The sequence below is a fragment of the Jaculus jaculus genome, chromosome 1, assembly GCF_020740685.1.
Source record: "Jaculus jaculus isolate mJacJac1 chromosome 1, mJacJac1.mat.Y.cur, whole genome shotgun sequence".
Lineage (NCBI taxonomy): Eukaryota > Metazoa > Chordata > Mammalia > Rodentia > Dipodidae > Jaculus > Jaculus jaculus.
Window position 1 is genome coordinate 240,001,483 of NC_059102.1, and position 12,740 is coordinate 240,014,222.

At 44.0% G+C, this 12,740-nt stretch overlaps 1 protein-coding gene across 1 annotated transcript in view; it reads right to left on the reverse strand.

The window, feature by feature from the left end:
• The window catches only part of Ces5a (carboxylesterase 5A), a 115,481-nt gene that overhangs the window by 19,615 nt on the left and 83,126 nt on the right, over nucleotides 1–12,740 (reverse strand). Inside the window, exons 2-4 of the mRNA XM_045151456.1 lie at nucleotides 6,154–6,338; nucleotides 4,989–5,193; nucleotides 1,795–1,933 (exon numbers count right to left, since the gene is read on the reverse strand). Of these exons, the coding sequence (XP_045007391.1) occupies nucleotides 1,795–1,933; nucleotides 4,989–5,193; nucleotides 6,154–6,238 (429 nt within the window). The 5' untranslated portion in view covers nucleotides 6,239–6,338. The remainder of the gene's footprint in view (nucleotides 1–1,794; nucleotides 1,934–4,988; nucleotides 5,194–6,153; nucleotides 6,339–12,740) is intronic.

Here is a 12,740-nt window from a genome sequence, read left to right on the forward strand (position 1 = left end):
GAGAAAGTATGGGTTAAGAAAAAAAAAAAAAAAAGACCATAGGCTTGGAGAGGTGGCTCAGAGGGTGAAGCACAAGCCACTCAAGTTGGAGTACCCAAGTTTGGTCCCCAGCCTCCATGTGAAAAGACAGACGCCCTGGTAGGTTTCTGTAATCCCACCCAGCTAACACTGACAGTGAAGTGGAAGGCAGAGACAGGAGAAATTTCCAGAAGCTCATTGCAAACTCAGCAAAGAACAGAATAGTGAGAATCCAGAATGAGAAACACTGCCTCACATGAGGTGGACCTGTGATGGCCAACCCTAAAGTTGTCTTCTGACCATGGCATGCACACAGACACACGCAGACACACAGACACACACACACACACACACACACAAATGAATAACAAAAATAAATTTAAAAAATATATCATAGAATAAGGCCTTACCTCACTTCTATAGGATTCTACTTTTATAGACAAAATACTTAACATTATTATATACTATCTTAATTAAATAAGAAAAGTTGGGCTGGAAAGATGGATTAGTGGTTAAGTGCTTGCCTGTGAAGCCTAAGTACCCCAGTTCAAGGCTCGATTCCCCAGGACCCACATTAGCCAGATGCACAAAGGAGTGCATGCATCTGGAATTCAGTTGCAGCAACTGGAAGTCCTGGCACACCCATTCTCTCTCTCTCCCTCTTTCTCTCTCTGTCTGTCGCTCTCAAATAAATAAATAAAAATTATTTTAAAAAAATAAGAAAAGTTGGATGATGCAATTATACTCTTTGACAACATTCTCAAATTCAAAAAGAAAAAAATCAGAGTCCTTTTAAGGTATGTCTTTTCTGAAGTTTTACAAACCATTCAATACTTCACAGATTGAAAAAAAAATGAAACAAAAATGGAAGGTCAAGTCACTACAATTAAAATATTAAACAGAAAACATAAGGACCCATATAAGTCAGATGCACAAGGTGGTGCATGCACCTGGAGTTTGTTTGCAATGGCTGGAAGCCCTGGCATGCCCATTCTCTCTCTCTCTCTCTCTCTCTCTCTCTCTCTCTCTCTCTTTCTCACATAAATATAATATTTTTTAAAAATATGAAGCTACTGGGCTGGAGGGATTGCTTAGTGGTTAAGGCATTTGCCTGCAAAGTCAAAAGATCCAGGTTTGATTCTCCAAGACCCACATTAGCCAGATGCACAAGGGGTGCCCACATCTGGAGTTTGCAGTGGCTGGAGGCCCTGGAGTGCCCATTCTCTCTCTCCTTCTTTCTCTGTCAAACAAATAAATAAATAATTTTTAAAATGAAGCTACCTTTATGACTTTTTCAAATTATTTATTGGCAAGCAGAGCAAGAGAGAGAGAGAAAGAGAACGGGCACACCAGGGTTTCTAGCCACTGTAATCAAATGTCAGACACATATGTCATTTTGTTTATCTGGCTTTACATGGGTACTGTGGAACTGAACTCAGTTGTCAGACTTTGTAAGCAAATGCACCAAACACTGAGCCATCTCTTCAGCCCTTTATGACTTTTTTATATAAAATTGAAAATATATATTTTTAAATTTTTATTTATTTATTTGAGAGACAGAGAAAGAATGTGTATACCAGGACCTCCAGCTGCTGCAAATGAATTCCAGACACATGCACCACTATGTGCACCTGGCTTACCTTTATGACTTTTTAAAACAGGTGACTGTTGTGATTACATTTCTTTTTTACCAAACAGGAAGCTACATGCAATTCCAGACATCCAGAATGCCCTGCTAGAGCCTAGTAGAGCCCCAAAGGCAATAAAAAGCCTTACCGGGAGCTTGGATCCATCCTTAGCATGGACTGGTGCATAAATGTTAAGGTACAGGCAGTCTTCTGACACAGAAAATTTAGGGAACTGCACCTTGAGCATTTTTTGATATGGAATGATCCACTCTGTGTTCTGGAAGCACCTTGGTAAAACCGAGAGAGGAGCTTCCTCAGTTTCCATGAGCAAACCTGCTGGAAGGGGCTAGTGGTAAGGCCTAGCCACTGCCTCAGAGCCAAGAGGTATATGGAAGCTACGGGTCCAGACTCTGATCCCCCCCACCACCACCAGCCCTCCTACTTTCCAAAACTAACAATTGCTCTCTTGGACCTAGCTCCTGAATAGGAAAATACATTTTGCAAAATAAGCACACCAATAATCCAGAACACATTTCCCCAGTCTTTAGCAGACCCCTGAGTTGCATATCAAAGGCTTAACTTCCAGGGTCCCCTCTTCCTCAGCCACAGAAGCAAAGGGACACTTCCAAGAACTGACCATGGATGACCGCAGGGGGACTCCTACATTTTGGCTTTGTGCATGCCTCCTTCTGCCTGGACTGCTGTCTCCCTTCCTCCTGGTCCCCTCCCCCCCCACCACTGCACATCTGCTGGCTCACATTCTTTCTTTCAGATTCAGCCCAAGGGTCACTTCCTCCAAGAAGCCTTCTGAGATCTCTCCATTAGACCTTTTTTTTTGAAATAACCATAGAACATATGACCTACCCCTAGAACTTGGAGCTTGTATCTGAACATTATCACCTTCCCCAACTCAACTGTGAGCAGCTGAACAGCCTAAAACCCTGTATCCTACAGAGCTTGACACATTAAGATTGAGACTGAGCTATGCTTGATCGTAGCCACAAAGCTGAGAAGTGATTTCATTGAGACTGTATGTGTGGACATTTATACCATACTTAAGTGCTCACCATATGAATTACTTTCTTGTTTAAAATTTTTATGTATTTGAGAGAGAGGAAGAGAGGCAGATAGAGAATGGGTATGCCAGGACCTTCCACCACTGCAAACAAACTCCAGGTGCATGTGCCACCTTGTGCATTTGGCTTATGCAGATACTAGGAAACTGAACCTAGGTCCTTAGGCTTCCCAGGCAAGTGCCTTAACTGCTAAACCATCTCTCCAGCCCATGAATTGCTTTCTTTATCCACTAGTGAACACTTGGGCGATAGGAAGCCATCACTGAAATCTCTCCCCTCGCAGGTGCTATGCCTCTGGACCTGTTCTTAGGATTCCCATTGAAATTTAAGCATGACCGCTTTCAGCACAGTCATCTGTGGGCAGAGTGACTCTCTGTGCTTTCTTAACAACCTTCTCTAACCCCAAGGGTTATCTTGACACCATATTTTTAATTACATACTTAAAATTAATATTTTAATCAACTATTATTCCCCTACCACAAGTGTACATGCTTGTGGAGGAAAGCTGTGACAACAGTCCTTAACTAAGAATAGTCGCAGGATTTTTCAACCTTAGATGACAGTGCAAAAATGGGATGCATTCAAATTCCAAGCATTGAACTTTCTCTGGGTTAGCTGTATGAGAGCCGTCGATGCTCTTAAGATGCTGAGTAGTGTCAGTGAGTGGCAGCTTTAAGGCTGCCACATTGTCACAGGGGTCATAAACATGAACTATATGAATGAGCAATGATGTTCAGTTGGACAAATGTAGTAAATACATTATCAATTTACAATGGGTTTATGAAGGACATAATCCCACTTCAAACTGAAGTGTACCTTTTAATCCATTGTGAAAAGTCCAAGGCCTGGGGTATCCAACCATGGAGTTGGTTTTTGATAAATATTCTTTACATAAATGAGTGAATGAATAAACCAGCACATGACTTTTGTCTTAATACCTCCAGCCCACATAAGTACCACATGAGATCATCTTGTCTGGTATAGAAATTTCCTGGGACCAAGGCACTCTCCTTCAGCATAGACTCTAATGTCATGTGACCCAACCTAAGGACTTCACAAAGCTTGAATCATTTAAAAATTCTAAGGCTCTTATTTCCCTTGCCTACCCATAAGTCTCTCTTACTCTTTAACAAATGATCTGGTCACTGGCTACACCCTGGCCTTGAAACTCTGCACTGGTTGGAGACAGCTTTCTTTTCCCAGCTCCATGTCACAGAGGTACCTGTGATGGTTAATCCTCACTGTCACCTTGGCTGGATTTAAAATCACCTAGGAGATGAAGAATATCTGAGTGTGTGTGTAAGAGGGTTTTCAGAGAGATTCGACTGAGGTGGGGTAGACCCAGTCTGAAAACAAGTGTCATCGTCCCATGGGTTGAGGTCTTGGACTGAAGCAGAAGAAAGGATGGAACTCCAGCATACCCTGCTCACCACCTTCTGACTTACCCAGTTGTGAGGAGCCCTAGCACATTCTCCTGCCACCATGAGTCCTGCCATGGCTTCACTACCATGGTGGACTACACAACCTCTGAAACCCTCTTAGGATCCTGAACAAATCATTCTTCCATTAAGCTATTATTGGTAAACATTTGCTTACAGGGACTAGGAAAATTAGTAATATAGTGCCCATGCTACATTCCACAGGTGCTGTGGGTCAGGTTTTACACTAGGCAGTTTTGACTATGGAAACTATTGTGATTTTTTTTGGGGGGGGGCAGTTCCAGGTAGGGTCTTGCTCTAGCCCAGACTGACCTGGAAATCACTCTGTAGTCTCTGGGTGGCCCTGAACTCATGTTGACCTTCTTGCCTCTCAAGTGCTGAGATTAAAGGCATGTGCCCACTGTGCCTGACTACTATAATGATATTTCCCTCTGAAGCCCTAACCCAGACCAACTCCTGAGTGAGGGATCATAAAGAAATGACAAGACAGTCCCATCTGACTGGAATACTCAAGGAGCCCATCCTAGCAGTTCCTAAACCTGCTGGCTGCACAAATCCTGGGCCCCTCAAGAGAGTCTGATTCAGGAAAAAGAAGGGAGCCAAAGGACACACACATATTGAACAATAAGTCCAGCAATTGTGGCAACCAGCTAGTTTTGTAGCCTGGAGATACTAAAACACTTGCCCAGACCTGTGTCTGTCCCCAACTCCATGTGCATCCCTCCTCTTCTTTGCCTCTGAGTAGCACCGCCTTCTTTCGGCCCTTATCAAATCCACCCCCAAAATCCAGAGTAAGAGATCATCCATGGAACTCATCCTGGTCTTACAGTGCAGGGTAGGTGGTGGCATCTCGCACATCCTCCCAGGGTATTGCAGGTTGTGGGCTAGCAAATCGTAGGGGTCCCACAGGAGGTGCAGCAAAGGGGATCCCAAGGAACACATTCACACATGCGGAACTTCCCTGCACAGTGGTCTGTTTCCCCTTGACCCATCCCAGCATGGTGTTCCTGTGTGGTGCTTCATTTGCAGTCCCTGAGGAAAGAATGAGGAACTGGCTACAAGGAGACAGGAAATCAACTCTCCTAGAGCTCCCCTTGGGGGTCTCTTTTATTCCACTCAAAAGCTGGGGGACCTCTCTGGGGAATCTTCAACCTGCTCTTGCTTCAGGACTGTCTTGGAAGTCACCACTGCCAGGACATTTGATTTAGTTTCTTCAGAGCCCACCACCAAGCCATAGAATTTGAGGAGATATTTCTCCTCTGCCACATGAAAGCTTTCCCCTTCTCTGAGGCTCTCTAGATGCCAGTATCCCCTCAAATCTACTGTCTAGAGATTTTCATATTTTATCATTTCCATTCCCTCTGCATAGCTGATGAAAGTCCACTGGACACTTATTAAATTTTAGTCTATAAGTACCCTAAGTGATAATATCTGTAGAATTGTAGTTTGTATGGGTTAGTAGAGACTTTGAATACACATGAAAATTAATTAATGAAAATATAAAATGTTCTCATTCAAACACCTTCTGAAACCAGCTTCTCTACTTGAGGAGGTTTGAAGATGGTGTTGTGTAGGTGACTAGGCACACACAAATATCTGGGGTTTTGTACCAAACATGAAGTGTTGAGAAGGAAACTGTCCAGTTACTGACTTAGCAAGACCTAGGAGTCTTAGTATTGCCTGATCTGTTGTGGTTTCACTTGTGCAAGTCTTGTTTCCACAGCCAAGACCACAGACACATCGGCTTCATTTCACACAGCTCCCCAGTGCCCAGGATGGAAACTTTCTTGCAGAGTATGAGCAACCCAAGTGCAGAACTGGGCCTTTCATACTCTACTAATATCTGAGAGGGCTGTAGTCCAAGTGGAGTATTGGAGCCCTAAAGGTCTACACAGCCCTCTGTGGGTCCCTGAGGTCATCTGGTAATCCTTTTATTTCCACTAATAGAAAATTCCGGCACTGTCCCACTGCCTGACAGCCCTTGTCTCCCACCGGGCACCTCACCCCTGACGATCGTTTCAAAGATCCAGATGGTCCAGATGAGACCTTGGCCCAGGTGCGCTCCATCCCCACTCATCTGGCTGGCCCACCAGAACTTCCTGGACACCTTCAGCTGATGCTGGCCTCAGAGAGCTTCGGTCAGGCTCCAGAAAGAGCTTCCTATGAGTCTGTAAATACTGAACAGGCAGACACAGGGCACAAAGGAATAAAAGAAAGAAAAACAGCATCAGACCAAAATTTTCAGAGAATTGGCCAACAAGACTTCTCAATGTGGGGAGAAGAGAGTAAGAAATGAAGAGTAACAGGCGGATCAAAAGGGATGGGCTTCATTTTGCAACTATGGAAACTCAATTAATCTTTTCAATTGGCACTACTTCCTTGAACCTTCATGTTCCCATCAGGAGCACAGCCCAGTGGCCCTGAGAAACAGGGTTCTCTCTGCTTTCCCAGATTGTTGTGTTGATACCCTGAGGGAGAAGACCAAAGTGAGAGCTAAGATATCAATCTAAGATTTGGCTAGAAACATGCACCAATACACGCAGATAAGAAACAGAGGAGCTTAAATCCCACTTCTGTATAATAAGAAGGGTCCTTGATGGCACGAAGAAAACGGCAGTTACTTCAGGTAGACCACTCTGCAGGGCAAAACAAAGAAGGATACACTGGGGTCATCGGGCAGTAAGTACTCCCCTCACCACATGTGGGTCCAGAGATGAACCACCTTGGATCTTCCTTCTTGTAACATGCTTCTTCACACTCTTCATATATCATGTTAAACCAAACATTTTAACTTGTTTTTTCAGTCTTTATTATTAGGTACCCCCTTTCCATAGCAAGTAAATATCTCTCTGCATCTTCATCATAGCAACCCTATCATGCAACCATCAAAACATGCCACTATTGCACTATAATCCCATCATGACCCTGTCATTATATCCACAGCACTCCAGTCTTTGCCACATCTTTATCACTGTGATCCATCATGCACCTGTCACTTCACTCTTCACCCCATCTTTATCACTGTGATCCATCATGCACCTGTCACTTCACTCTTCACCCCACCTTTATCACTGTGATCCCATCATGCACCTATCACTTCACTCTTCACCCCATCTTTATCGCTGTGCTCCATCATGCACCTATCACTTCACTCCTCACCCCATCTTTATCACTGTGATCCCATCATGCACCTATCACTTCACTCTTCACCCCATCTTTATCACTGTGATCCATCATGCACCTATCACTTCACTCTTCACCCCATCTTTATCACTGTGATCCATCATGCACCTGTCACTTCACTCTTCACCCCATCTTTATCACTGTGATCCCATCATGCACCTATCACTTCACTCTTCACCCCATCTTTATCACTGTGATCCATCATGCACCTATCACTTCACTCCTCACCCCATCTTTATCACTGTGATCCATCATGCACCTATCACTTCACTCTTCACCCCATCTTTATCACTGTGATCCATCATGCACCTATCACTTCACTCTTCACCCCATCTTTATCACTGTGCTCCATCATGCACCTATCACTTCACTCCTCACCCCATCTTTATCACTGTGCTCCATCATGCACCTATCACTTCACTCCTCACCCCATCTTTATCACTGTGATCCATCATGCACCTATCACTTCACTCTTCACCCCATCTTTATCACTGTGATCCATCATGCACCTATCACTTCACTCTTCACCCCATCTTTATCACTGTGATCCATCATGCACCTATCACTTCACTCTTCACCCCATCTTTATCACTGTGATCCATCATGCACCTGTCACTTCACTCTTCACCCCATCTTTATCACTGTGATCCCATCATGCACCTATCACTTCACTCTTCACCCCATCTTTATCACTGTGCTCCATCATGCACCTATCACTTCACTCCTCACCCCATCTTTATCACTGTGCTCCATCATGCACCTATCACTTCACTCCTCACCCCATCTTTATCACTGTGATCCATCATGCACCTATCACTTCACTCTTCACCCCATCTTTATCACTGTGATCCATTATGCACCTATCACTTCACTCTTCACCACATCTTTATCACTGTGATCCATCATGCACCTATCACTTCACTCTTCACCCCATCTTTATCACTGTAATCCATCATGCACCTATCACTTCACTCTTCACCCCATCTTTATCACTGTGATCCATCATGCACCTATCATTTCACTCTTCACCCCATCTTTATCACTGTGATCCATCATGCACCTATCACTTCACTCTTCACCCCATCTTTATCACTGTGATCCATCATGCACCTATCACTTCACTCTTCACCCCATCGTTATCACTGTGATCCCATCATGCACCTATCACTTCACTCTTCACCCCATCTTTATCACTGTGATCCATCATGCACCTATCACTTCACTCTTCACCCCATCTTTATCACTGTGATCCATCATGCACCTATCACTTCACTCTTCACCCCATCTTTATCACTGTGATCCTATCATGCACCTATCACTTCACTCTTCACCCCATCTTTATCACTGTGATCCCATCATGCACCTATCAATTCACTCTTCACCCCATGTTTATCACTGTGATCCATCATGCACCTATCACTTCACTCGTCACCCCATCTTTATCACTGTGATCCCATCATGCACCTATCACTTCACTCTTCACCCCATCTTTATCACTGTGATCCCATCATGCACCTATCAATTCACTCTTCACCCCATCTTTATCACTGTGATCCATCATGCACCTATCACTTCACTCTTCACCCCATCTTTATCACTGTGATCCCATCATGCACCTATCACTTCACCCCATCTTTATCACTGTGATCCATCATGAACCTATCACTTCACTCTTCACCCCATCTTTATCACTGTGATCCCATCATGCATCTATCACTTCACTCTTCACCCCATCTTTCTCACTGTGATCCATCATGCACCTATCACTTCATTCTTCACCCCATCTTTCTCACTGTGATCCCATCATGAACCTATCACTTCACTCTTCACCCCATCTTTATCACTGTGATCCCATCATGCACCTATCACTTCACTCTTCACCCCATCTTTATCACTGTGATCCCATCATGCACCTATCACTTCACTCTTCACCCAATCTTTATCACTGTGATCCATCATGCACCTATCACTTCACTCTTCACCCCATCTTTATCACTGTGATCCATCATGCATCTATCACTTTACTCTTCACCCCATCTTTATCACTGTGATCCATCATGCACCTATCACTTTACTCTTCACCCCATCTTTATCACTGTGATCCATCATGCACCTATCACTTCACTCTTCACCCCATCTTTATCACTGTGATCCATCATACACCTATCACTTCACTCTTCACCCCATCTTTATCACTGTGATCCATCATACACCTATCACTTCACTCTACACCCCATCTTTATCACTGTGATACATCATGCACCTATCACTTCACTCCTCACCCCATCTTTATCACTGTGATCCATCATGCACCTATCACTTCACTCTTCACCCCATCTTTATCACTGTGATCCCATCATGCACCTATCACTTCACTCTTCACCCCATCTTTATCACTGTGATCCCATCATGAACCTATCACTTCACTCTTCACCCCATCTTTATCACTGTGATCCCATCATGAACCTATCACTTCACTCTTCACCCCATCTTTATCACTGTGCTCCATCATGCACCTATCACTTCACTCTTCACCCCATCTTTATCACTGTGATCCATCAGGCACCTATCACTTCACTCTTCACCCCATCTTTATCACTGTGATCCATCAGGCACCTATCACTTCACTCTTCACCCCATCTTTATCACTGTGATCCATCATGCACCTATCACTTCACTCTTCACCCCATCTTTATCACTGTGATCCCATCATGCACCTATCACTTCACTCTTCACCCCATCTTTATCACTGTGATCCCATCATGAACCTATCACTTCACTCTTCACCCCATCTTTATCACTGTGATCCCATCATGAACCTATCACTTCACTCTTCACCCCATCTTTATCACTGTGCTCCATCATGCACCTATCACTTCACTCTTCACCCCATCTTTATCACTGTGATCCATCAGGCACCTATCACTTCACTCTTCACCCCATCTTTATCACTGTGATCCATCAGGCACCTATCACTTCACTCTTCACCCCATCTTTATCACTGTGATCCATCATGCACCTATCACTTCACTCTTCACCCCATCTTTATCACTGTGATCCCATCATGCATCTATCACTTCACTCTTCACCCCATCTTTCTCACTGTGATCCATCATGCACCTATCACTTCATTCTTCACCCCATCTTTCTCACTGTGATCCCATCATGAACCTATCACTTCACTCTTCACCCCATCTTTATCACTGTGATCCCATCATGCACCTATCACTTCACTCTTCACCCCATCTTTATCACTGTGATCCCATCATGCACCTATCACTTCACTCTTCACCCAATCTTTATCACTGTGTTCCATCATGCACCTATCACTTCACTCTTCACCCCATCTTTATCACTGTGATCCATCATGCATCTATCACTTTACTCTTCACCCCATCTTTATCACTGTGATCCATCATGCACCTATCACTTTACTCTTCACCCCATCTTTATCACTGTGATCCATCATGCACCTATCACTTCACTCTTCACCCCATCTTTATCACTGTGATCCATCATGCACCTATCACTTCACTCCTCACCCCATCTTTATCACTGTGATCCATCATGCACCTATCACTTCACTCTTCACCCCATCTTTATCACTGTGATCCCATCATGCACCTATCACTTCACTCTTCACCCCATCTTTATCACTGTGATCCATCATGCACCTATCACTTCACACTTCACCCCATCTTTATCACTGTGATCCCATCATGCACCTATCACTTCACTCTTCACCCCATCTTTATCACTGTGATCCCATCATGAACCTATCACTTCACTCTTCACCCCATCTTTATCACTGTGATCCCATCATGAACCTATCACTTCACTCTTCACCCCATCTTTATCACTGTGCTCCATCATGCACCTATCACTTCACTCTTCACCCCATCTTTATCACTGTGATCCATCAGGCACCTATCACTTCACTCTTCACCCCATCTTTATCACTGTGATCCATCAGGCACCTATCACTTCACTCTTCACCCCATCTTTATCACTGTGATCCATCATGCACCTATCACTTCACTCTTCACCCCATCTTTATCACTGTGACCCATCATGCACCTATCACTTCACTCTTCACCCCATCTTTATCACTGTGATCCATCATGCACCTATCACTTCACTCTTCAACCCATCTTTATCGCTGTGATCCCATCATGCACCTATCAATTCACTCTTCACCCCATCTTTATCACTGTGATCCCATCATGCACCTCTCACTTCACTCTTCACCCCATCTTTATCACTGTGATCCCATCATGAACCTATCACTTCACTCTTCACCCCATCTTTATCACTGTGATCCATCATGCACCTGTCACTTCACTCTTCAACCCATCTTTATCACTGTGATCCCATCATGCACCTATCACTTCACTCTTCACCCCATCTTTATCACTGTGATCCATCATGCACCTATCACTTCACTCTTCACCCCATCTTTATCACTGTGATCCCATCATGCACCTATCACTTCACCCCATCTTTATCACTGTGATCCCATCATGAACCTATCACTTCACTCTTCACCCCATCTTTATCACTGTGATCCCATCATGAACCTATCACTTCACTCTTCACCCCATCTTTATCACTGTGATCCATCATGCACCTATCACTTCACTCTTCACCCCATCTTTATCACTGTGCTCCATCATGCACCTATCACTTCACTCTTCACCCCATCTTTATCACGGTGATCCCATCATGAACCTATCACTTCACTCTTCACCCCATCTTTATCACTGTGATCCATCATGCACCTATCACTTTACTCTTCACCCCATTTTTATCACTGTGATCCATCATGCACCTATCACTTCACTCTTCACCCCATCTTTATCACTGTGATCCCATCATGAACCTATCACTTCACTCTTCACCCCATCTTTATCACTGTGATCCCATCATGAACCTGTCACTTCACTCTTCACCCCATCTTTATCACTGTGATCCATCATGCACCTATCACTTCACTCCTCACCCCATCTTTATCACTGTGATCCCATCATGCACCTATCACTTCACTCTTCAACCCATCTTTATCACTGTGATCCATCATGCACCTATCACTTCACTCTTCACCCCATCTTTATCACTGTGATCCATCATGCACCTATCACTTCACTCTTCACCCCATCTTTATAACTGTGATCCATCATGCACCTATCACTTCACTCTTCACCCCATCTTTATCACTGTGATCCATCATGCACCTATCACTTCACTCTTCACCCCATCTTTATCACTGTGATCCATCATGCACCTATCACTTCACTCTTCACTCCATCTTTATCACTGTGATCCATCATGCACCTATCACTTCACTCTTCACCCCATCTTTATCACTGTGATCCATCATGCACCTATCACTTCACTCT